Source organism: Natator depressus, chromosome 2, assembly GCF_965152275.1.
Source record: "Natator depressus isolate rNatDep1 chromosome 2, rNatDep2.hap1, whole genome shotgun sequence".
NCBI classification, from domain to species: domain Eukaryota; kingdom Metazoa; phylum Chordata; order Testudines; family Cheloniidae; genus Natator; species Natator depressus.
The window spans coordinates 65,449,103-65,476,764 of NC_134235.1; the positions used below are offsets into that span (position 1 = coordinate 65,449,103).

Sequence of the window (27,662 nt, forward strand, 5' to 3'; positions counted from 1 at the left end):
AAGTAATGGGGAAAAAAATCCTATTTCCTTCAATTGGAACTGGAAAGGATCTTAGCCCCTTACCACCAAGAAATGGAGATTGCTGCTCTTCATGAATTGCTAGCAGTGGAAATGGCACAGTGGAATAAATTCAGAGAGAACCTTTTAAAAGAGATACAGTGTGCCAAAAATACCCCCGTAAGACATCTACAATTTGTTAACTCTAATAGTCACACAATTCAACCCCCTTCCCCCACAAAAATATATCTTTTCTCCTCTTTATGGAATGAATATATTTTGGAGTAGACTATAGAGCCATGCGATTGAATGGAGCACTCCATTTAACAGAATTATTTTTAAAGGATAATCTAGTACCATTAATAGACTCTGGGAAGTGAAAGTCTGGAAACCCCCCCAAGTATCTTCCATTTCTCAAAAGTAATTATTGAATGATACCACTGCAGGATGGATCAGATGCCCTGTTGTAGTGCTCTGTAGACATATTCACTCTTATGAAAATCATCTCACAGTACATGATTTTCACTTTATTTGATTCATGCTGCAGTTAATGCCTTCAAAATCTACACTATATACAGTACCTCACTTTTGTATTGTGTTCTAATTCATCAATTCACCATCTTGCAAATTTTGGCAGACCAAGTCATGCCCAAACCAACATGACTATTTGCATAGAATGCGCAATAAATCAATACAGACATTTAAAATAAAAACAAAACAAAAACCCCCAAACAAACACCCTACAAAGTGTATTTGAGATTCAAGGCACCATTGTGAAACTGTAAATGAGTTTATCATGCAGTTTCAAAAGAACAGGTAACACCCCTTCATTTTTAGTTTGGTACTTCTAACAAAACATTAATTGGTACATATGATGCTGTTTATATGGTTATGGTGTTATTTTTTTATTCATTAACTTTGCTTGTGATATGTCAAGCTCTCTTGCTAAAATGAAGTTGCCAATAGTTGGCTCTGAATAACAAAAGCTTTTCAAAATTAAGCAACAAACATACTTACATACATTATCATCGGTGTAATTGTAACTTCAAAAACAGACTCCAACGAGAGACTGCTGAATTGGAATTAATTTGCAAACTGGATACAATTAACTTAGGCTTGAATAGAGACTGGGAGTGGATGGGTCATTACACAAAGTAAAACTATTTCCCCATGTTTATTTCCCCCCCTCCACCTCCCACTGTTCCTCAGATGTTCTTGTCAACTGCTGGAAATGGCCCACCTTGATTATCACTACAAAAGGCCTCCCCCCCCACCCCAGCTCTCCTGCTGGTAATAGCTCACCTTACCTGATCACTCTCGTTACAGTGTGTATGGTAACACCCATTGTTTCCTGTTCTCTGTGTATATAAATCTCCCCACTGTATTTTCCACTGAGTGCATCCGATGAAGTGAGCTGTAGCTCACGAAAGCTTATGCTCAAATAAATGTGTTAGTCTCCAAGGTGCCACAAGTCCTCCTTTTCTTTATATGTAACATACTGAGTTATTTAGCACCATATTTTATGATGCATACGTCAGAATGGTATTTTCTAGGCATGTATGTATTAGCCTTATTTCCTAAAAACTTTAGAAAAAGAGCATGCTGTATTGCAAACTGTGCAACAAGCAATTATTAAATACAACTGTTTACATCTTGCTAATTACATGTAAGATACATAGTGTCACATAACAGGTTCTGTTAATCAGCATTACACTTTTGTACTTATATCAATTTTTTCCCCCATGGCCTCATTCAGATTCCTATTAGTTTTAGCTACCAAATAAAATAAAGAAAGGAAGACAGACTAGTATAACACAATAGCTAACCACAATCCTGATCACACCAGGTACAGAAAGAGAGAATACCAATTTATGACCAAATAAGAGACGGGGCCAATCCCAGTTCTATTAAAGTCAATGAGATTTTTGCCAAATCTCAATAGTTACAGGGTTTTGCTTATTGGGTACAATTTCCACAGAGCACCTTATTACACATTGTTTAATACAAAGAAACAAGACCTGACTGGAATCACAACGCCCTTGCATGAGAAGAGAGAACTGCCTTATCATAACCTGTACACAGTAGTGCTCCTTTATTTTTCAGCTTCTGGGGGGAAAAAAATCACCTCCCCATCACTCAGTCTCTAGAATCACATTCGGAAGTTTTCCCACAAAGCTTACCTTAACTCAGGGTTTTCTTAGCCAGAAGTATGCTGTGTGACTAGTATCCATTACTTACAGAGTGGCTGCTGTCTTTCTTATGAGAAACACCTGGGAGGCCTAAGAGACCACCTGAATAAGGGTAGACCTATTAAAGTGGGTCATGTGACTGTACTCAAGGAAGTTTTCAAGAACAAAGAGGGAAAGCTCTGTATTGAATAAAAAAGTGAGAGTTATTAGAAAATTCAAGCAAGGAACACAAAAATAAATCTATCAGGGAAGATCTAGACCGACAAAGCCTGTACTAGTATAGCATGGGGTTTTTTATATGAAAATATACACATAGACACACACTTTATGTGCTTGTACTTTTTTCTGCAGTTAGGATTATACCTTTGCTAAGCCTGTTTAAGGTTCACATAACAGTTTCTTAAGATGCTCCTTTCCTTGTTGAAACTGTTAATGTCCTATTTATGTTTTAAACTCTGTGTTGAGCAAGAGTTAGGGTGGAGCATAGACTGAGAATTTGCCAGCAATGCAACACGGAACAAAAATGGGTTTAAATTGAAGGAGAAAAAAATGCTTCACATCCATGAACTAATTTTTCAAGTCACACAAACAATTTGATAGGTCACGAAGTCTTGAAGTCACCATTATAGACAACGCTGGAGCTCTGGCTCCTATTTGCATGGTCTAATAAAGAGACACACTGCCCAACAAACAGTTGTGAATGACTCTTCTTATGTTTAAAAATGAGATCCGGTATTTAAAATGTGCAGTTGTAGTGGTAGGATAAAAAACAAAACCCAACATAACTAAATTCCAGAAATTTGAAGGGAAACAGTGATGTGGATTTTGCTGGAAACTCCTGCAAGTTTCTCTTATCTTTGGGCAGTTCATCCAAATTCTTTGGTGGGGCTAAATTTGCCGCTACTTAATGAGCTCTAGCTCTGTCCCCAAAAACCAGGCTCCCCTAGAATGTGCAGAGATCTCAAGGCACTTGGCACTTCTGTGTAAGCCACCTAGATCCACATCCGATGAAGTGAGCTGTAGCTCACGAAAGCTTATGCTCAAATAAATTGGTCAGTCTCTAAGGTGCCACAAGTCCTCCTTTTCTTTTTACTTTCAAGAGTGTTCAGCAGCCACAGTGTCAGACAGATTTTCAAAACGGTTCACCACATATTGCGTGATGAGCACCCACTTTAGGGGCCTATATGGCACATGAGTTCTTTTGAAAATCTGTCCTCAGTTGTGGATGCAGAACATTTGAAAATATGGCCCATAGGTCTTTCAAGGTACTAAGTGCCCTCCATTCCCACTGACTCCACAACATCTCACAGGAGTGCTCACCACTTTGCAGGATTGAGCCCACAGCTAGAATTTCAGTGCCTCTGCACTGGATCTGGGGCAACACTCCCCAGCAGCACCATTGCTACGGCTTTTCCTGCCAGTGGCCGCCCTTGGACCACTCCTTAGATGGATGGAGTCAGGTGCCCTACCAATGCAGGGCTCTGCGTAGAAAAAGATAGAGCAGCCTCAAATTTAGGGAATAATCTCTGCATGACTGCTGCAGATGATGTAGTTGTCCTGCTCGGTCAGTGTGGATCTCAGACCCATGGACCCGCAGTAAAGGAGGAATAGTGTTGTGAAGGCAAATGATCTGTCACTTCCCACATTTTGGTGCAGAAGAGGGAAGATGTGGCATGAAGATATAGTTGATCTGATATGCACCAACATAATCATAAGATAACTCATCAACTCACACACATTTGCAGAGAGGTTTTAATTTTGGATGGGCTAGGATGGCCACTGTGTTTAAAAGTGAAAAAAAAATGTAAATATCTGATTGGAAAAGAAAATGCATGTGTGCCTTGTAATGAGAGCATGAGCATGTATCCTGTGAAAGGAGATTGATGCTTCTACATCCATTTGAGTACTTGCTCTATTATAACGGCTGGAGCCTTGTATGTACATCACTCCCTGCCACTCCTCAGTGTTCCAGTGCCAAAGATTGGAATGACTGTTTAAGAGCCTTTGAGGCTCCAGGTTGAATAAAGAACTATTGTTTATGTGGGCAGTTTGGACTCTGTTTGGGTTAAGATTCCCGGCTGGGGTACTTACAATTTAAAACAATGCAGAACTTTGATCAAACAGTTGCTTCATTATGCCGTTTCCTCTTAGATTTGACTTGAGCGTTCACCTTTCCACTTGTTGTATCCAAGTGTTTCATTTTCTATTGAACAATCCGTGTTCATAAATGCCATTTTGTGCATAATTAGCTCACGAGGTGCATTTTGCACAGCCTTTACAGGAGGGCTCCATTTTCATGCGCTCACTTATATTACTCAAAGTGCTAAGAACAAGGCACCCTATCATGCAGTTATCCTCAGACACAACAGAAAACGCATTGTAAGGGATGACGATAACTAGCTAAAGAAATGCAATGCTTTTGTTCAAATTTACTATCCTAACACCACTTTAAAAATAAATGTAACAGTAGGTGGTAAAAAAAAATCTCTCTCTCTCTAATGCATAGTCTCATTCATATCCATGCTTGAGGCACTCTATATGGCCCCAAAATCCCTTAGATTGTTTCATAATTGACTTTTTCAAGTTATTCAGCAGAATTACCAAGTTTCTTAACATGCCATGTGAAAATGTAGTCAGAGGATCCTCATTAGATTATCTGGAGTTACATATCAAAGTCCCATAGACCTCAGAGGTAGGATGTTTTCAAGACGATTTTTGCATGGAGTTTTTCAGATCCCGCCGGGCATTGCAAATCTTTGCTGTGAATTTTCTTCGGAATTCAACCTGGCTCAGCTCTTTCCAGCCTTCTGCAGTGCATGTTTGTCTTAAAAAAGCTGTCACAGAAAAGGAGAGACATGATCTCAGAAGTCAATAAGTAAAAAGAGTGAGAGTGAAAAGAACTTGCAATAATAATTAGTACTATAATGGAACTTCACACAACTAACATCTGTTCCCTGAGTGCTCTAACTCGCCTCAAAATCTGCTGGAAACAAGCATATCACAACATCTGCCACTCGGTACTATAAGCAAGCACTAAAGCAGGTGCACTGGATTCTAAACGATTTGTTGTTTTGGTAAGTAATTTTGGGCAGTCTAGCTGACTATACCCGTTGACAGCATTTTATACCATGCAGTAAGGATAACTATTAGTATTATTTTATATGAATAAATAAATGTATGAGGCAGTGAATCTTCTGGTTCTGAATTTACCTAAATATTTTGGATATGCTTTGGAGTTTTGATGAATTCACAGGAAACTGTAGCATTCAAATAGTACCACCTGCTAACATACTAGTGATGGGGACCTAGGAATGATCATCAACTTTTATGTAATCATTTGAGGATCCAAAATTTACTCAGAAGAATATTGACACATGCATAGAAAGTATACATGGCGATGTAAAGTTTTTATCAGCATGACCAGAGTCCACATTAGTCACAAGAAGTGAAGCCACAACTGAGTTACACATTTCATCCCAAATGAGTGCTGATAAAACTTCCATACAACACCATCACACAGTCTGTGTGCCACATCTATTACTGAAATATTATTTGAAGGATATTTGAGAGAAAGTTAAAAGTTAAGATTATTTCTTGTATCCCTTTCCCTATAAGACCGGATGCTATAGGCCCAGGACCTGCAAACAATTAGAATCAGAGGATATGTCTACACTGCAATAAAAGACCCATGGCATGGATGCAGCTGGCCTGGGTCAGCTGACTTGGGGTCACGGGTCTAGAACTGCAGGGCTATAAAGTTGCCGTGTAGATGCTTGGGCTAGAGATTGGGCTCTGAGACCTGAGAGAGGGGTAGGTCTCATGCATGAGTAGTCCCATTGACTTCATACATGAGTAGTCCCATTGACTTCAGTGGAACTACTCACTCACATTAAGTTAAGGTTATGTGTCAGCGTTTGCAGTTTAGGGCTTTACCTATCAGTTTAACTGTGCAGGGCTAAGAGGGAACCACAAAATCTCTTAACATAGTTTTAAAAAAAAGAGGGGGTTCAGAACTTTAAAGTTCAATGTTTGGGCCATTTCAAGGCTAGAGGGGAGTGCTGGGTGCCAATGGCAAATGGAGAATTTCTAGTGGCCTAAATCTCCTGCTTCCCTCCATTTATGGTTTGAAAGAATGGATTTTAAAGCAGTGAGATTTTTTTTCTGTAGAGAAAAACAGTTACTGAGCCAGGACTGACTCTTGTCAACCATGGGTCTTGGTCAGGTGTAGTCTGAGGATAGGGGTGAAATTCCACATTTGGAGGAGGAAATATGTCTCTAGCAGGATGCTGTTTGAAGTTGCTCAGAGGGCTGGAATGCTAGAATAAATGCCAAGGAAATGGACTGTTGGGCAGAGGCCAGGTGAGATGGTCAAAATGTGCATGATAATTTATCATGTGGCTCTGCAATTTATCCCATGTGCATCACAATACAGACGCTATATGTATTTACATAATACTGTCAAAGCTCTTTCAAGGCATGTATAAAAGGCACCAGCCAGAGTGTTTTGAGGAACTCCCACTTTGCCTTCTCATACTTATTAAACATTTTAATGTATTTTAACATGCGGAGGTGCATTCTCCCTTACAACAACCCTTTTTCATTGGAGGTCAATACAATATATTAGAATTGCAGAGCATCTGTATCACTGTGGAACTGGAGGAGGAGCAGATCCTTCAACAGACTGTAAATGTTCCAAAGAAACACATTTTTAATGTCTCAGAGTAAGTGAGTTTATGTGCAGGTATAGTAAAAGCTGGCTCAAGGTACTTTATTTCATATTTCCATCTGCCAGTTGTATTTCATGAAAGGGAAGATTGTCCTTTCACCCAATAAATTCATCTTTTTTTATTACAGAAATGTTACATTAAATACTAATAACAGTGTTTCGAGGGATCAATTAAAGGATATAACAGGCAATTAAACAACTTCAATTATACCATAATGTTCTGTGTAGATTTGTTTCAGTGGATTACCACATTTCTACTGAAATTATATTCATGAGGGGGGTTAGCAATATTTTAAGCATATGTTCCAGGACTAAAATCCCAGCATTGGCTAATAAGAGCAATCTAAGATGTGTGCTCTCATGTCTCACAAATATCATAGTTTCAGCTCATTTTTCCATGTATTATTGAAACAAGGAATTCTTTCGTGTTTTCTTTTTGAGCCACTGGAGCTGGAAGGAGTAAAATTCAGCAAATGTGCTGTAATAGATAAGAACCGAAAACAATGTGGTTTAGGACTTCACCTATGTTCATAGATTTATAGTTTATTAAAAAGCCTGCTTCAAATAACATTAGTGCTGTATCAAACTGACAAACCAGAAAATTGGAAGCAAAGGCTTGAATGTGCTACAGTACCAGTTTGGGGTTGAAGGACTCAAACATCTAAGGCAATTGCCTATCCAGCTAGCATTTTCTTTTTCCAAAGTTCCCCCTGTCTCCCATCTTCAGCTCCCACCCTCTGATGTGTTGGTGTATAACAGCTCTCCTTGCAGCCAGGAGGAAATCTGTGCTAACATCAAAAGGTAAAGTTGGATCCTAATGGCCTGTTTGTGATCCAACCTAGACTGCTGAAAATCAGAAATATGTTAATCTAATATATAAATGACTTCAGTGGAGTTATCAGACCATAAAAATGATTTGTCTAACTTGTTTGAATGTGTTCATGATTACAGCTTCTAGACAAGACTTTCAAAAATGATCATGTAAAGTTAAGCTCCCAAAGCAATATGTAGGCACCTAAATTGGTGGCCTGATTTTCAAAAATGCCAAGTACCTAGCCATTCTATTTGACTTCAGTAGGAGCTTCTGTGCTCTCAGCACTTTTGAAAAAAGCAGGTAACTGATTTAGGTGCTTATACATAACTTTAGGAGTTTAATATAGGTGTCTTTGTTACCTGTATAGTCTTGCCATTTAATGTTTCACAATTTTCACCCGGCCATACCTTCCCTAATTTGGAAATTAAATTCCATTTGTTTAAAAGACCCCTGCACAGATTCATTTTTAATCCCAGTTTTTTGTAATGGTGCTGAGCATGATCTAGCCTTGTCTATGCTTGCAGTTAACAATGGCTTCTGCTTCATGTGGTTTAACATCCACTGGCAGCAACAGGAATTTTTTCTAGAGTAGACTAGAATGTAAGGATATAAAGACTGTTTCCCTGAGGTGGAGACGCCATGAATCTAATCGGCCTGCATTTAGCATTTAAGGCTCCAATTCAGCCGAGCTCGTAAACTTGTGCTTAATTTTAAACAGATGCTTAAATCACATTTACCTCAATGGGAGTTAATCATTCGCTTAAGAGCTTTGCTGAATCAGAACCTAATTATCTGTTGTCCAGAGAGAGATTGATGCAAAGGCCACTGAAGACAGTGGAAAAGTCTCCCATTGACGTCAGTGAGTTTTGGACAAAGTCTGGAAATATAAACTCCCTTCCTTTTTGATCTTTTCTTCGTTTCATGTCTTGGTTTTCAACCCACTACTTTTGGAAAGGTTTTTGGCACCTATATTCTCTTTGACCTTCAATATTTCAAAACATCTGTCATTTTCCCTTTTGTTTTTCTCTTTTTCTAATGATTATAATTCCAGTTCTTACCGCTCATTTATACACTCTGATTCACTGTCCTTGCATTAACTCACACTGTAGCATGGCAAGACCCCCCAACAACAAAAGTAAGGATTAAGGACCTTGGCTTTTCAGGTTAGTTAAAATATACTGTGACTATATTTTCCTTTATATCAGTAAAACCAAGCATACAATATATATTATTTTCTAAGAGACCAGAACATTCCTTCAGGTAAACATATATTCTAGGCAGCTGTAAACCCGTAGCCCTATCCAACAAACTAGAATAGTTCCTTCTCCTGAGCCACGTTAGATTCTTGAGTAAATATGTATTTAAATGTTCATCAAAGTCCCATTTAAAATTTCCTTTCTCCAAAATACCAACTTATTATGGACTTGCAGCTTGCCAATATTTCTTTCTTTAAATGGAAGTTGGGTTCGAGTACACAAAAACATCCCAATCTAACGCAATAGCTCTATTTATTTTATTTTTTTCGTGAGTATAATTTTAAAATGGCTGGACCAAATTTTCCGTACTGTTAGGAAATCAAAAATAAAAGTGTTCCAAGTTGAGACCTTGAATGCCTAACTTTAGACCAGAGGAAAATGCACTCAGTCTGAGTCATAAGGACTCTCAAGGGATGCATTTTAGAAACTTCAACTCAGCCTTAATTACAGCAGCATAAATGTGTAACTACTGTTAATATCTGAGAGAGCACCTTACTGAATCTGTTAGTATTCCGCTGCTGAAAGAGAAAGGTCTTACAAACAAATTGCTTAAAAGGATAAAGTCTTTTTGTATATAGTAAACCATTTGGTCTTTAATTGTTGAGTGGATAGCACCACATAATCCTGTAGAGCATATTAGTGACTTGATTGTTCAGTGGGGCTATGTCTCATTGCAGTGCTCTCAAACACTTCTCCCAGTCATTTGCACCACAAATAAGCGGGAAAGAGTTTGGAAGACACAAAGCTAGTAATAATGGCACAAATCATGAAGGCTTTCCTCAGTTTTTACACAGTCTTCAGACAGAATGCCTACTACCTTCAGGCTTTCAGTGCAAAAATGGCCATTTTATAGAAATTTCACAAAGTGAAATCTAGGGTGTGTGAAATCACAGAAGACTCACTTAGAGCCTGATCCAAAGTTCAATGAAATCAATGGAAAGACTCCAGTGATTTCATGGTTTTGGACCAGGCACTTAGATGGGAACATAAATAGACTTCAATGGGAGTTTTGTCTGAATGAGGGCTGAATATGGCCCTTCAGGATTTGGCCTATATTGTTTGTCAAAAAGCCACTTTCCAAGTCAACAAGTACCAGCTTGCACAGTTAATTAGTGCACTAGCCATTCACCTCTTTTGATCTAGATTCACAGTTTATCTTATGCCATGAGGAGTGTAAATCAGCGTGATGATCTTCTCCCCAAAATGGCTGCAAAACTGGAATCAGTAGCTTTTGCTCCAGAGATGCCCAACTTAGACAAGAATGGCAGTTGTGCTGCACAGCAGGACTGAGGTGCTTTGGTGGAGCTTTGGAGGACAAAGCTTTGCTTTACCCACCTTAAGCCTGCTTTAGTCAATGCTATTAAGGTCCTGACTTTCATAAGTGCTATCTTTACCCAAACAGTAACACTGCCATTTTATCATCACTTAGCAGCATTTGCAAACATGGAGTTCCACAATGCCACAAATGATCATATCTGTTAACACACACACACACACACACACACACACACAGAAAGGGTTTTTTATTGAACTTCTGACAACCCAATTATGTTTTGGAAACATTTCCAAGCTTAGAACCAAGTTTTGCTTCACAACCAACCTTCTGTTTGGCATTTTTAGCCAGCACAGAGCCAGAAGTGGTTTCATAAAGTTAACTATACTGCTGGATTTCTGACATGTGGAATTGCTGGACAAATGTGTGAGTTATACACTTGAGACTAATAGGATTATCTTTTTTTCACTGCATGGAACTTCTCCATTTCCTGACGTGTCATAGGCAGCAGGATTGACAGGGCCCTGAAGCCGAGTATTATAACGCACAGCAAAGGAGTTTGATAATGGGTGGACATCCCGCCACAGCAGCAGAATTGAATTTGTAGCTCTCTACATCAATTTGTTCATTCTCACTGGTCAAGTTCCACAGAAACTCTGATCTATTACTTGGTGTCAGGAGCCCAGCTTGAGGTATCCCAGCAGGCTTGAGAGGCAACTTAGCAGCCTCATGATCACTACATTGAGATCTTGTCAATTCTCAGGACTTGTCTACAGGGCCCTGCAACGCCGACCATGGGGGTGTGAATTGCAGAGAACTCTAAGGTGTTGCACTGTAAATGCCCTGTGCAGACCCTGCTAGCCAAAGTAACAGGTACCTAGTTTGCCTGTATGTAGTCCCGTGAACTATGTAAACGTGAAGTAGATAGCTAGTCCTATTTGAAACAGGACTACGTTACTGTCAACTAGGTACCTTTTAGTTCATGCTATCAGGGTCTACATGGGGCAATTAAAGTGCAACCCCCTGCCCACACTGCAAGGCTCTGTATACAAGCCTGGGCTTCAGATGGAACTCTCTCTCATGTGCCGGGGCCATGAATGGACACTCTCCAGCGGGCAACCCTGGGAGGCTCCATAATCCAGAGAACCCCGGTGGCCACTGATTTTTCAGCCTTTTCCACCAGCCATGCCACATCTTCTACCTTTTGAAACTTTGGCCCAATTAGTCTTGTCTATTTCATTTCTATAATGATATGATCTATAGTTCACTCAGGCAGACTTTACAACTAATTATTAAACATGCATATGCAGTATACATCTTTAATAGCTTGAAGCCTTACATTACACTTTTTTCCAACATGGGGAACACATTGTTAATGAGAAAATAAATCCCCTTCCCCTTTGCTCATGCTTTTTGCTTAGTTCAGATGTTAGGATGAAGCAGAACACAACCCTCTTCTAATCAGCCACTGTGTGTACACAGACTGAGAGTATTATAAAAGAAATTAACTTACGACGAAGAGTAACATTTCTACGACCAATTTCTACAACTGTCTACAACCAACGAAAATTCACCAGCCACATCTTTGGACAGGAAAAGAAAATCATGTGAAAGTTCTGAGGGATAAAAAGAAAAAGGGCTTTTCCAATGTCAATATGCATTTCAATTCAGGCCATATCAAATAATATTTAGTGATCTGTCAGCCTGATTTATGACATGAACAAGGTGCTGCCAGACTACCAGTTCCCAGAACTTGGGAGTTTCTGTGCTGCTCTTTCACAGTTCAAAGGGAAGAGTCGCTCAAAAGCCCTGTTATGGTGCCTAAAGGAACTTAGTGTAAGGGAACCCGGGAGATAGCTGGCAGTAATCTGCTATGAAAAAGAGTAAATGTAGCTTGGCAGGAAATGCCCGGAAAATGTGAAGTAAGGAAAGAGTGAAGCAGAGTGAAAGCCAAGGCTGTGTTTATGGAATGAAGCTTAAATTATGGCAGTATCAAGTCTCCTCCAAACCAAACCAAACACCACAGAGAGGGAAACTGGCTCTAAATAAACTCACTGCTCTGTTAGTGACTTCCTCTCCTGAGTCACTTACTATCCTGGGCAACAGGATCACCTGCTGTATTAAATATACAAGTCTATATTTTTATTTCGGTTTATGGTTACATTCTCATTCAGCTTTATTGCTGCTTGCTAGAAGAAGGAGATGCAATTAAAATCTATTTACATATGTAAAGGTGAAATGGGGTCACATCGTGTAAAAAGTATAATTGATTTGATTAATGTCCTAGACATTTTATCAGACACATTAATAATAAAATCTCAGAAAGTTGCAACTGAATATTTGTTTCACCATACTTTGACAAAATCTAAGTAGAAGTGTAATTGACTTTAAATGTACAGTATTATCTATGGCTAAGATTCAGAAAAGAATTTAGCAACTAAATCAATACTTAACTTGAAGCATATGCTTAAGTCTCACTGAAGTCAATATGCTTAAAGTTAAACATATGCTTACATGGTGCCCTGAAGAGGGACAGTCTTCTGTATAGTAAGCAAGCTTGGATTTCAGTCATGTCACTAGAGAAGTTGTACAAGAAACTTCTACTTCTGGAAAATGTGTTACATTGCAGGTATGAGGCATGTGTATATAAATAAGGGTGGACAGGACATTAAGGCCTGATCTACCCTAGGGGGGTGGGGGAGAGATCGATCTAAGTTATGCAACTTCAGCTACGTAAATAACGTAGCTGAAGTCGACGTACTTAGATCTACTTATGGCAGTGTCTTCACTGTGGTAAGTCAACGGCTGACACTCCCCTGTCGACTCCGCCTGTGCCTCTCACTCTGGTGGCGTACCGGAGTCGACGGGAGAATGCTCAGTGGTCGATTTATCATGTCTAGACTAGATGCGATAAATCGATCCCCGCTGGATCGATCGCTGCCCGCTGATCCGGTAGGTAGTGTAGACAAGCCCTAAGGGGAAGGAATTGTTATGGCCATAACAAAACAGGAACTCAAATTCATGAATGAAAAATAGAGCAGTTTAGGAAAAGTTAACTATGCAGTTTAGACCTAACCCAGGGTTTGATCTCCGTTGAACGATTGGTGCTTGCCTGGTAGGTAGTTCAAATTGACAGTGACATCAGAGGCAGTGGAGCAGTAATATCAGCACTTTTGTGAACTGCTACAGAGCAGTTTCTCCAGTCTGCTGGCCAGAGGCATGATTTCCCAAGTCCATCAGCCTCAGCCCTGAATGTGTTATTCCACCTTTACTTTTGTAAGAGAAGAAGGAATCTCCTGCCTTCTGCTCATTTGAATTTACTCACATCCTTCTTACAACATTGTTTTGCAATTATTTATTATAAAAACTTATTTCACACAGGTGTCTGGTTTCTGGCTCCCCCAGCAATCTCAGTGCCACAGAGCAGATGGTAGCATTTAGTCGCCTTCTGCGCCTGCATGCATGAAAATGTCTGAAGACCCTGAGCTGTGTGCTACCTAGCTCAGAGCAGGTCTAGATGACCTTGTGGTTAGAACACTGGCAGCCAACATTTCCCTACACTAGCACTCATGCTGTTGCTCCAATTCGGAGAGCTGAACTGGCGGTAGGAAACAGTGGAAAATTTTAAGAAATTAAGTCTAATGTAGACCAGGCGAGAGTGTGCAATGGCATTGTAAGCTGCTGGCCTGTCTCCTCAGCTCAGGAAGCATTAAACACCACACTAAGAGTCTGTTTAGGCCCTTTCTTCAGAGGACAGTTCAATATTGAAACACAAAATCAATCAAGGTTATACAAAACAACCATCCCTCGACCAACCCAGGTTGCAAGGGCTCGGAGACTTCCCCCTTGCACATCCCCCCACTCTAGGGCCTGCCACAAAAGACAACCTCTTTCCTGCAGCTCTCCTTCAACTGTGCTCTTTCAGCTCTTTACAGCAGTCCCCTGGTCCCTTCCAGCTGAGTCCAATAATCCCTTCACCCAAGCCCAAACACCTGTTGTTAAAAGGGTCTCTATCACTAAACAGGCCCTCAAAGGTTCAGATCACCCTGTTACAAACATCAGCACATGTGCAACAGCATCAGAAGCATAGGTATGAATGGACTGGGTTGGGCTAGCTCTTTTGTGCCATGTATGAAACAAATCAGTTCTGTAAATAATTCATAATGATTAAAAGGGTAAATCCTTTCTGCTGTATTTGGAGGTGCATTAATGCATCCGATGAGATCTCAACTAGGTGCAGGGATACTGCTGAATGTTTCTGGAACTTTTAAAATACGTAGATTAGAGGAGTCACAGTGCCTATTTTCTAAATATTTATTCTGGTTCCCTTAGGTAATCAAAGATCTGTACAATTTTAATCTACTTGAGGAGGAGGTGCTGGAGCAGAAAAAGGAGGGTGATGGTCTTGAAGTTTAAGCACATAAAGAGTGTAGGGTCTAGTGAGCCAGAAAGCTGAGGGAGTGAGAGAACAGATTCAGAAAATAGTAGCTGGGGGTGTGAATTAAAGGGGGGATTAAAGAAACAGAGACACAAAGACTAAGGGGTACTAGCAATGGGATATAAAATGAGAGACTATTCCCTGAAAGAGAAGCTACTAAGCGTGAGAAAAAGCTGAAAATCATTGCTAGAAAATTCAACTCAACAAGATCTATGCTGCTCAGGGGAAGTTACACTGTTTATTAACAAATCCATGCTCTTTTAGACACGCCAGAAGACACAAATTGATCACTTCAGTTAGAAAGTGTGGCCTAATTCTCCTTCCATTTGCACCAGCATAAATCAGGAGTAGCTCCAGCCAAGAATGGGATTTACTTACCCCCCAGTGGTAGGGTATTCAGGCTCCATTGTTTTGCTTAGGACCTGTTTCAAATCAATCATTTGGCCTTTTAAAAATAATATTTACCTTCACAGGCTGATACTTTTACTCTGTTGAGGGCCTTTTCTTCTTTATCCTTCCCTTTCAGCCCCAGCCCATGGGCTACTGCTAGCTCCTGAGTGCTGAACACGAGATCTATGAGTCCATTCAACAGGCTAACTTCCTGGTGGGATTTCTGCTCTCGAGCTTTTTTCACCACATTGTATAGTTTGTTGGGGTCCACAAGCACCTGTGAGTACCTCTCTGGGTTATCAGGATCAACGATCAAAGGCTTCACGTATTTACCCTAGAAGGATAAAAGAGAACAGAACTAGAAATAAAAGTGAATTGGAAATTCTTGTGCTTTTAGGCATTTCAGTAGCTCTTTGCAGTGGGAAATAGATCTTTTAAAAATAAAAAGTAATATAAAAGCTAAAGAAATGCAGGTGAGTAAAAGAACAAAGATCATTCAGCTCTACAGAATTTTCAGTTGCTACAAAAAATATATCAGTTCAGATTGTAAGCTATGTACATTTCTGTAGCTCCACTGGTACAGGATCGAGTTTTAAAATCAATGTGTAATTTCATAAAAAATAGGCAAGCCAAAGTTCCTTTCAATTGTCACACCTTTGAATGCAACCGCCACAACTCTCTAATCATTAGAAATTCAAAACTAACATTATTCAGTGGGAAAAGAGATCTCTTTAAGTGTCCCGTAATATAAAACAAACAGGGAGGGACAGAGACCTTCAAAATATAACTATTTTGTAGATCTGTCTGATTTTCTAATCAATTTCTGATATTTTGCATTTGAAGTATTTACATCTGATGTCATTCCAGATGTCATAATTCTGTAATTACAACTAGAAAGGAAATACATAGGATTCTGAAAAGCTCTGCAATTCTACAAAGGCCAACTAATAATGCTTGCCTACCTAAATTGTAGATGCACATTAGTAGTTGATCAGATTTAAGAAGTTTTCTTCATTAGATCTGAATACTATCCAAAACTATTGCAGATCTAGATGTTACTCTAGATCAGAAAAATCAGAAAGAAATTGACTATGTATTTGCCAATTTGATAGATAAAAAAACAATTTTATTTGGAACAAAACCAGACCCTCTTATCATGTTGTGCTAAAACTCATTTATATTCCCCTCCAATATATTTAATAGGCAGCAATTAAATCTTTGATCTGCCTTTCACTTCACTGGCTTATCTGCCTTATAATGAGACTCTTATTGATTTGTTTTTTGACCTATGCTCATGGTGTCCGTAAGCATGACTTGAAAGCAAATGCAGAACAGGAGTTACATGATTTTTTAGCTGTGAGTGGAAAAATTTATGAAAATCATTGATCATTACACATCCACCATGGAACATTAATTCTCATTCTCTGTTACATGTATTCTCAGCCTGCGTATCACAAACAGGTCCAGGGGGTCACAGTCGCCCTCCTTTTCTTTATGGGTAGATAGGAGCGGTGGGAGGGGGGCAGAGGGGTGAAGGGCCTTTCTTCTGTTGTAGCATGGCGTTACAGTATGGAATGATCAAGAACTATTGATCTACTGATGCTGGTCTTCCAACACCAAGGCAAGTAGGCTTCAGATATTTTTAGTAGAGACAGTATTTATCATGTGTTAAAGAAGATGAGACCACTGGCAAAAGGAAGAAGGCTCCTTGAATCAATAACAGCTATTCCTTGACATGGAGCTAGAAATTGGCTGAATACAGATCATGTGATTGAGCAGTATGAATTTGACCAGTAGATTGCCTTCTCCCATTTCAGCTGGCCAGCAGTCTAATCCTCTCTCCTCATACTAAGACCTCTCATTTAATCTAGTTTAACTATTGCAACTATGCAACCACTACAAGAAGGCTGAGGTTGGTGCAGCACAGTACAGTTTCAGGCTCTGATCCCAAACCCACTAAAGTCAACGGAAAGATTCACATTGACATTTATGGGCTGTGGATCAGACTCTTAACATCTAATTGTAGGACATTCAAAATGTTGACATTTATCATTAAAAACCCCTCTCTTTACTAACTGAAATATAACAAACACCAATGTTTGGGTGCAAGCATAATAAATAATAAATAAGTTTTCATTAAAAAAATATATAACTGTCCAATTTAGATCTAGCCAGATTCAGTGTGGGTGGAAGGAGTGGTACTTACAGGGTAGATAATGCAAACTGACAGTGACCTCAGAAGCAGTGCAGCAGTAATATCCTCATTTCAGTAAACTACTACAGACCAGTTTCTCCAGTCTACTGGCCATAGACATGATTTCCAAGCCCATCAGCATCAGCCCTGCACACAGTATCTCACCTTTTCTTACATTAAAGTAGACAAAATCTCCTACCTTTTGCAGATGAATTCTCTTATGTCCTTCTTACAGCATTGTTTGCAATGATTACATGATCTTATTTTAAACAAGTGACTGGTTTCTGGTCTCCGTCCTTATTCCTAAAGCACTTGGATGGCCTGAGTCTGAGATATCGAAAAGATTACTAAGGCTCTGGGATGAAGACTGTGTTTGACAACTTCATTCTTCTGACAAAACTGAACTCTCTGCAATAAGGGTAAAATTTGTCTGTGCAGGAGACAGTGCTTTCTCAGGTGCTGGTCCAAGCCTCTGGAATGAACTCCCACAGGAATAAGGGCCATCACAAACCTCACCACCTTCTGCTGTACGTGTAAGGTTCATTTTTTAAACTTGTACTCTAGCAAACAGCAATTTGTGTGTATGGACATATAATTATTTAAACAATTCCAAAACAAAGCACTCCACTGCATGTTTCTCCCCCTGGGGAGAGGACAAGAGAACAAACGTGTCAGATATTAGACATGTTACTTAACACGCTACTGGAAGATGTTCAGGTACTATGGCAATGAGTGTGGTATAAGAACCTATATAGACAAGAACAGACAGATGTGTTAAGCCACACACTCTTGAGGAAAGACCATGGAAGATGAAGACAGCTATTGCTTTTTGAGGCATTAAGAGAGGAGGCCCAAAATATTCTCCTCTCTCTCTTGTATCATGTTACCATGGTCAATAAAGCATTTACTTGTTAATTTGCCTCTGATCATTGTTGCAGTTTCTCTGAGAAATCATCATATGATTATAAATACATGAATTGAACCATACATGTACGAAAAAACAGGTTTAGATACCTGGGATTGTTTCTCTAATTTCTGGCTTGAAGTGTTTTCTTCATGACATTCAAGTATTATTGATGAGGAAAAGATTTGGCTTTGTAGCTTGAGGTGTGATATTATATTTGAAATTAAGAGAGGGCCTGTCTCCTGCAGGAATATCCACAGGAAGGAGCAAAAGGGCAGGACATCTATGTAAATTTTACCTCAGGGAGACATGTCTGATCCTTCCATTGGGAAAGGAGGGTTGTCACCCACTTGCACTGGTGCAGGGCCCCCCATTTCCCTCAGATTCCTAAATGGTCAAGGCCACCCCAGTAGAGGGCCCTTGATTCTGTACTGTCTCTAGGTCAATGATGCTCCCTCCAGGAAGATTCCCACAACACAGAGGTGATCTTTAAGAGAGCCACACCATGGAGATGGGCTGCAGAAATATCACAGCGCCTGGAACTGTATTATTTCTCTGCCACAAGCTCTTCAAGTACTCTGTGCCTCCTTTCCACAGCTTTATGCCCTACCCCATTTACTCCTCTTCTAGAATATAACCTTCCCCCGTGCGGATCCCAGCACTCAAGAAGTGTCCCCTTCCTGGTCAATAAGAAGAGGCTGCTGAATCACCCTTCCCCTATCTATGAGAGGTAGAGGGTATTGGAATACAGAGATGTCCTCAGCATGCAACTCAAGAGGGTGTGATTGGACCCAACGTTATTATGAAAGCACTAATATACCATGAACAAGGAGACCACTTAAGTCACTGCAGCAAGTTTCAAATCTTACACATTTTACCAAAATATGGATTGTGTGTATAGTTGGAAGGATTAGATTTTTATCGATAAATATCAGTAAATGTCAATTTCACCACACATACAGGTGAAAAAAATGTTGCCATCCATAATTGAAATTTACAGAAAGGTAAAGTAAGAAATATGCTGCTTGAGAACTTAGAGTTTGATTTAAGGATATTTACTTTGTATATTTTGACATCTGATGTTGACAATTTGTGTTTTTAGGGTTATAAAGCTTTAACTTTTTTAATCTGAACATCTACTGTCATTAAATAATTCTCTGACCCTCCATAATTTCCTGCAACTGTAAAAATTTAAGATTGATAAAAAGTTAAAAACAAAACATTATCCACTGAAATTATATAGAAAAAATGAGTTCTGCCAAGCCTACGTATGGGGGGTTGTTTTTATATTTGTCTCTCATGGAATTATGGGACCAGATTTTGCTCTAAGGGTCAAACCAGAGAAGCGCCGTTAATACCGATGTATTTACTTCAGACTGATACTGATATAACTCAGAGCAAAATAATCAAAGCCCCTAATCTTTACTACTTTGGCTGAAGTTATTCACAGGAAAAGCATTTCCTTCACTTCACTTTGTGACTCCTTGTCCTGTTTTCACAGGTACCCACGATCCTTTGCCACTTTTTCTGGTCCACAGCACAGGTGCCTAGGTCTTGGAGTTCCAGTCCTTTTCTCTTCAAAGTTCTCTTGACAAAGTATTTCCATTGTATGCTAGGTCTTCCACATCCTTTCCTGGTGTTCTCTTCCTCCCATGCTTTGTTTGATGGTCGTTCTTCACCCATTCTTATCACATTTCTAAGCCTGCCTCAAACATGTGCTTTCATGACATGCTTTCATGCTGATGATGCTAGTTAAAAAAAATAATGCGTCAATTACATTTGTGATTGAACTCCTTGCGGGAGAATTGTATGTCTCCTGTTCTGTTTTACCCACATTCTGCCATATATTTCATGTTATAGCAGTCTCGGATGCTGACCCAGCACATGCTCATTTTAAGAACACTTTCATAGCAGATTTGACAAAACATAAAGCAGGTACCAATGTGAGATTTCTAAGGATAGATACAGCACTCGATCCAAGGTTTAAGAATCTGAAGTGCCTTCCAAAATCTGGGCACTGAATCTGAGAGGAATGAGGAGTGAAGCCTCCTTTCAGAAGTCTTAAAAGAGCAACACTCCGATGTGGAAACTACAGAACCTGAATACCAAAAAAGAAAATCAACCTTCTGCTGGTGGCATCTGACTGAGATGATGACAATGAATATGCGTTAGTTTCCTCTACTTTGGATATTTATCGAGCAGAAACCATTATCAGCATGGAGGCATGTCTTCTGGAATGGTGGTTGAAGCATGAAGGGACATATGAAACTTTTGCGCATCTGGCATGTAAGTATCTTGAGATGCCGGCTACAACAGTGCTATGCGAATGCCTGTTCTCACTTTCAGGTGACATTCTAAACAAGACATGGGCAGCATTATCTCCGGCAAATTGTAACCAAACTTGTTTGTCTGAGCGACTGGCTGAACAAGAAGTAGGACTGAGTGGACTTGTAGGTTCTAAAATTTTACATTGTTTTATTTTTGAATGCAGTTATTTTTTGTACATAATTTTACATTTGTACATTCAACTTTTATTATAAAGAGATTGCACTACAGTACTTGTATTAGGTGAATTGAAATATACTATTTCTTTTGTTTTTATAGTGCAAATATTTGTAATAAAAATAAATTATAAAGTGAGCATTGTACACTTTGTATTTTGTGTTGTAATTGAAATCAATATATTTGAAAATGTAGAAAACATCCAAAATATTTAAATAAATGGTATTCTATTGTTGTTTAACAGTGCAATTAATCGCAATTAATTTTTTTAATCACTTGACAGCTCTACTCTCTCTATATACATTGGATGGAGGGGCAAATACCTGTGAGTGTGACGAGCTATTTAAGGACAATGTTGGCACAAGAACAAGTGAATATAAATTGACCATGAACAAATTCAGGCAGGAAATTAGAAGAAGGTTTCAGAGGTGTGAGGTTCTGGAACACTCTGCAAATGGGAGTTGTGGGGATCAAACAATGTAATTTGTTTTGAGAGCAAGAGATGGACACATTTTTGAGTGCAATTGTATGATGGGGTTGTCTGGGTTGGTAGGAGACATGGCTCAACAGCCTGAGGGATCACTTCCATTTTATGTCCTGTGTTCCTCAAGCTCACGCTTCAGGATTTCAGTTGGCCACCAACAGGGGTCCCTCTACCCCCAGTGGATTCTGGGAGGTTTTGTTTAAGTCTCCTTCCTCTGAAGCAACAGGAGATGGCCGTGACTAGAGATGGGACTTGGGGGAGCGGGGCACTGAGCATTCTCTCTCTCAGGTGCTTGGCTGACTGGTTCCTTGCTCATATGCTTGCTCATATGCTAACTGATCACCATATGTAGGTTCGCAAAGGAATTTTCCCCCTGCTCGGATTGACAGTAACCTTGCTGGGGCAGAGGGTCTCCTTCCTCTGCAGCATGTAGGTTTGGGTCGCTTACAGGATTAACTGGGTATATCTCATTTAATCATTTCCCTGACATTGTGGCAGCTTCGGGCACTGGTGCCCTCAGTTCCTCCTGTTCTCTGCCTGTGGCACATAATAGTCTAGTCTCCTGTGGGCGGCAATACTTTAACCCTACAACCAAAATGAGACCAGCGTGCAGGTGGTGGCCTGTACTATACAGGAGGGCAGCCTAGATGTTCTAGTGGTGCCTTCTAGCTTTAAACTCTATGACTCTCCCATGTAAAAATTATACTGGCCCAAGACCAGCGTGGGCAACATTTTCACCTATACTAGTGATGCGTTCCATAGATCCATTAGGACTTTTTTTTTTAAGGCCAGTTCTCTCTCATGTGTTCTCCTTCCTGGTCAGCCCCCAACTAAGCTATCCTCGCCCCCTTTAATCCCTCCCTCCAAGCCTGTCACCTGTCACAGATGTAGCAAGGTAGGGCCAGATGAGTCCACAGCAGCTCATTAACCCCTTCCTAGCCAACAGGACTGGCCTTAGGCAGGACGAACGGGGCAAAGGCCCAGGGCGCCATTATAAAGGGGTGCCCTTTTGGAGCAGGGGTGCCCCTCCCCTGGCTGCTCTGCTGCCGTCTGCAGCGCTGCTCCTGCCCCCTGACTTGGAGCCGCCTTTGGCCAGCTGCTCCCGGGATCTTCCTGTCTGCTGTGCGGGGGAGGGCGCTGATGTCAGGGTGACCCTCTCCCTCTCCCCCATATACCTCATCTCTGCAGAGTGGGGGAAAGAAGGGGACAGGGCTCAGGAATGAGAGGGAGGAGCTGCTGGTGGCTGCTGTGGTCTGAACAAGCCTTCAGACTGGTGAGTGCTGCTGTGCTTAAAGGGGTGTCTCTCATACACTCCCCAGTACACACACACACACTCTCTCTCTCTCTCTCTCTCTCCCCCCACACACACAGTCATACACACATACACACTCTGCCCTCCTCTCTCTCTCACACACACATAGTCTGTCTCACTCTCTCTCTCTCTCTCTCTCACACACACAAACATACAGTCTCTTTCACACTCACCCCCCAACACAAACTTGGATTATTGTTTTGGTACTTCTTGGTACTTCCTGCAATGCACAAATATGCTCTGTAATTTTATTCTTTCAAAGTGCTGTTATTTTAGTTTTTGACTAGTCTATGCATTTCATTTCTCTGTTATGCTTAAATTTAATTCTTTGAGTAGTGAGTTCTAAAATGCCTAACCTGTTCTGGCTGGAGTAATTATCATTATTACTTTTATCATATTGTGCTTTCTCATTCATTATTTAAAGTGGTATAATCAAACAATAGTATCCTTCTAGAATGTAACTTTAGCTTGTACTAACCTTAGCAGTGCCAGTTTCAGAAACATTAGCTCAACACAACTTTAGACACTGGGCAGAAGAAGGTTGCTTATTTTTAAATTGTATTTTTAGTTATATCTGTAAAATAACTTAAAATTTGCATGAAAATAAATGCAATTCCAGCAATGATACCAATAGCAATGATGGAGTCAAATATTAGTGAGTCACATACATGATTGTGATCGGTAAACATAAATGCCAAAATAATTAGAAAAATAAACTCCCTTTCTGAATAAAAAAGAGAAAAAAACCTTAATCAAGTATGTTTTTAATGGAGTTAAAACAATTAACTAAAATAGAGTAGATAATGGCAGTAACACAGGGTGTGTTTGTTAGAGAAAGTAAGCAGATTTTAAGCAGATTTTATTTATCTCTACTAAAGACAGTGTACAAAGTATTGAACGTGTTTTCCGATATCTGTGTTAAAACTCTAGACCTGATACCTCAAGGTTTGGGATTGGGAATATTTTGTGTTTTATCTCCTGTTTGTTCTAAATTTACATATAAACTTTAAATGTGACTTTAATTGGAGTTTGTATATATTTTTTCTTTCTTTATATAACAATTAGACACAGTGCTCCTGTCAGCTAATTCCTAAATTATTATCTGAAAAAATCCTGAGAGTTTTCAGATGCCTAAGTAGTCCTTGGAATCATGGTTAAAATTTCCTCCCACTCCCGAAAATCTGAAATGGCACACTGATGAGCCAGGAGTGGCCAGAAGTCTGCAGGAGGGCTATGGGCTCTGAAAAGATGCAGCCGCCGTGATAGCATAAAGCCGAGCACCAGGCACCACAAGCCACAGCAGCAGTGAAAAAATAAGGGTGGCAATATACCATTATACCATACCACCCTTACTTCTGTGCTGCTGAGGGTGGTGGTGTTGCCTTCAGAGCTTGGCACCTGGCCAACACCCACTGGTATCAGGCCACCCTGCCAGTGCTTCTAAATTTGTGCTAGGGCTGAGCTCTGGCATCTCTTTCCATACAAATTAAACACTGGGGGAGGCTGCAGGACCCAGAGGTGATGGGGGCGGGGAGCCCAGGGAACCTGTGGGGGGCGGGCAGGAGTGATGAGGGGGGGAAATACAAGTTCGCCCAGGGTGCCATTTTCTCTAAGGCTGGCCCTGCTGGCCAATGTGGGTTTCTGTGCCCTCTCGTACACAGGCTAGTTGAATTAGATCAGTGGTTCTCAAACTTTTTTTTCACGGACCACTTGAAAATTGCTGAGGGTCTCGCTGGACCACTTAATGATCTTTCCAAATATTGTTTGTACCGTTAGCTAACTATTGTGAAGTACTTTGGATAAAACCGCTATATAAAAAAACCCTTAATAATAATTAATGTTTTTTGTTCTACAAATAAAAGCCCACCACTCATATTTTAATATCCCCAATGCCCCTACTCTACTTGCGCTACACTTATGACATCTTCATCACCTGGACCCATGGAAAAGAAGCCCTTGAGGAATTCCACCATGATTTCAACAATTTCCATCCCACCATCAACCTCAGCCTGGACCAGTCCACACAAAAGATCCACTTCCTGGACACTACGGTGCTAATAAGCGATGGTCACATAAACACCACCCTATACCGGAAACCTACTGACCGCTATGCCTAACTACATGCCTCCAGCTTTCATCCAGACCACACCACACGATCCACTGTCTACAGCCAAGCTCTTGGATACAACCGCATTTGCTCCAACCCCTCAGACAGAGACAAACACCTACAAGATCTCTATCAAGCATACTTACAATTACAATACCCACCTGCTGAAGTGAAGAAACAGACTGACAGAGCCAGAAGAGTACCCAGAAGTCACCTACTACAGGACAGGCCCAACAAAGAAAATAACAGAACGCCACTAGCCATCACTTTCAGCCCCCAACTAAAACCTTTCCAACACATCATCAAAGATCTACAACCTATCCTGAAGGATGACCCATCACTCTCACAGATCTTGGGAGACAGGCCAGTCCTTGCTTACAGACAACCCCCCAACCTGAAGCAAATACTCACCAGCAACCACACACCACACAACAGAACCACTAACCCAGGAACCTATCCTTGCAACAAAGCCCATTGCCAACTGTGTCCACATATCTATTCAGGGGACACCATCATAGGGCCTAACCACATCACCCACACTATCAGAGGCTCGTTCACCTGCGCATCTACCAATGTGATATATGCCATCATGTGCCAGCAATGCCCCTCTGCCATGTACATTGGTCAAACTGGACAGTCTCTATGTAAAAGAATAAATGGACACAAATCAGACGTCAAGAACTATAACATTCAAAAACCAGTCGGAGAACACTTCAATATCTTTGGTCACTCGATTACAGACCTAAAAGTTACAATTCTTCAACAAAAAAACTTCAGAAACAGACTTCAGTGAGAGACTGCTGAATTGGAATTAATTTGCAAACTGGACACCATTAAATTAGGCTTGAATAAAGACTGGGAGTGGATGTGTCATTACACAAAGTAAAACTATTTCCCCATGTTTATTTCCCGCCCTCCCCCCGACTGTTCCTCAGATGTTCCTCAGATTGTCAACTGCTGGAAATGGCCCACCTTGATTATCACTACAAAAGGTTTCCCCCCGCCCCCCAGCTCTCCTGCTGGGAATAGCTCACCTTACCTGATCACTCTTGTTACAGTGTGTATGGTAACACCGATTGTTTCATGTTCTCTATGTATATAAATCTCCCCACTGTATTTTCCACTGAATGCATCTGATGAAGTGAGCTGTAGCTCATGAAAGGTTATGCTCAAATAAATGTGTTAGTCTCTAAGGTGCCACAAGTCCTCCTTTTCTTTTTGCGGATACAGACTAACACGGCTGCTACTCTGAAACCTGTCATTTTAATATCAGTAGTCTTACCTTTCTAATGCGATGGATGTGCCCTCTTTCCCCCGCTGTGGCAGCCTCCGAGCTGGGGCTGGCAAGGAGGGGGGTCTCTCCCTCTCTCCTCCAGCACAGCAGCCCCCGAACTGGGGCTGGGAAGGAGGGCCGTCTCTCCGCACCACCGCAGCCACAGAGCTGAGGGTCTCTCCACCACCACAGCAACCACAGAGCTGAGGCTGGGAAGGAGGGCCATCTCTCCCTGGCAACCGCAGCCCTGGAGCTGGGGAAAGTCACCACTGCAACCCTGCACATCCCAAATTTCCCCCACCCCCTCTTCTCACCCCACTGTCCCCTCCCACCTACCCCCTCTGCCCCAAAGGCCACCACCTCACCTTACATGTGTGTTTTCTCCAGGGTCCAGGCACCTAATCGGTGGAGCCACACCTGCGCAGCTCCACAAATTAGGTGGGTGGCTCTTCATTCTCTCGTGTGCAGCCGCACAGGCGTGCACCTTAGAGGGAACTATCCACGGACCACTTGAATGGAGCTCACGGACCACAGTTTGAGAACCTCTGAACTAGACTATATCTTCTGATTTAAAGACCCCAAGTGATGAGTTAACATGGATATCAGCCCTATATCCTTTTCCTCAACTATTCAGATTTTTGCTTGTAATTAGAGATGGGCCTGAGAGACAAAGTTTGAATCAACAATTCTGCAGAGTTTGGATACAGAGCTTGGGTTCAGACCCATGCAAGGACCGTGACTCACAGAGGGCTCAAAGCTGCCTAAAAGATTTGTAAATAGATATAGAAAGCAATCTAAGATGAACCTAAGGCTCATTCCCATACAGAAAAAAAAGTCACACCATGGAATGCACAGCGTACCCCTGAATGTGTCCATCAGCAGCAGGGAATATGTTAAAGCAAGTGAGAGAGCTTTAGTTTGCAGTTTATCTGTTCTAGCTGCATAATGCAGAGATCAGGAGGAGTTTTTTTCCTTTCAATTTATGGCTTTGTTTTCCCTCAGTCGTTTTCTCAAAGGGATCAGAACATCAACAGACACTTGGTAATGATCTGATTTGTTGCTTGAAGAGCAGGAAGGTAGAAACATTACCCAAAGGAGATGCATTTGGATGTGAGGGCCTGCTGCTGCTATCATTCCTGGAGATGCCAAATGCAAAATCCTGGGCTCACTGAAGTCAGTGGGAGTTTTACTACTGACTGCAATAGGATCAAGATTTCACTCCAGTTTGTTTGGCTTAATACAGTAAAATTAAATTAAAATAGGAGTCAGTGTCAGGAAGAGCCTTTACGTAAAGAAAACAAAAACAAACAAACCAAAGAAAATCTACCTCAACAGAGGAAAGAGAAAGTTGTTTGTGCACGGAGTACCTCAAGGAGCTCTAATGTTTAGACATTTTTAAGCATAGGGACTAACTTCCATTAATGTCAAAAGGAGTTAAACACAGACATGGACAGGATACTATCCCCCAAGGAAGTATAACACACATGAAACCTTCTACATCTAAGAATAAGAAACACAAATCAACAAGAGCAAGAAAATTAAAAATTAAGGGTGATACTGTAATGACTTCAGGGCATATTCCATGATCCAGCTGTTGGAGCAGAGGACTGAGGAAGATAATTGCAAATGGGAAAAAATGATGCATCCACATGAAGGATCTGTGCTGATGAAACAGCTTAACATTGCTGAGTTACTGTCTTAATGGTTATGGCCTGGCTCCTGTAGCATGTATCCTGGCTGGGGTTCAGAAGGACAACAGAGAGTCTTAAAGTCTGGGGCCACTGCCAAGAAAAATTGAGATAA

The 27,662-nt window shown here is 40.8% G+C and overlaps 1 protein-coding gene across 1 annotated transcript in view; it reads right to left on the reverse strand.

The window, feature by feature from the left end:
* Positions 1-1,287: 1,287 nt before the first annotated feature.
* LOC141981408 (uncharacterized) overlaps positions 1,288-27,662 on the reverse strand; it is a 99,212-nt gene continuing 72,837 nt past the window's right edge. The window contains exons 4-5 of the mRNA XM_074943081.1: positions 15,159-15,417; positions 1,288-5,020 (exon numbers count right to left, since the gene is read on the reverse strand). Of these exons, the coding sequence (XP_074799182.1) occupies positions 4,890-5,020; positions 15,159-15,417 (390 nt within the window). The 3' untranslated portion in view covers positions 1,288-4,889. The remainder of the gene's footprint in view (positions 5,021-15,158; positions 15,418-27,662) is intronic.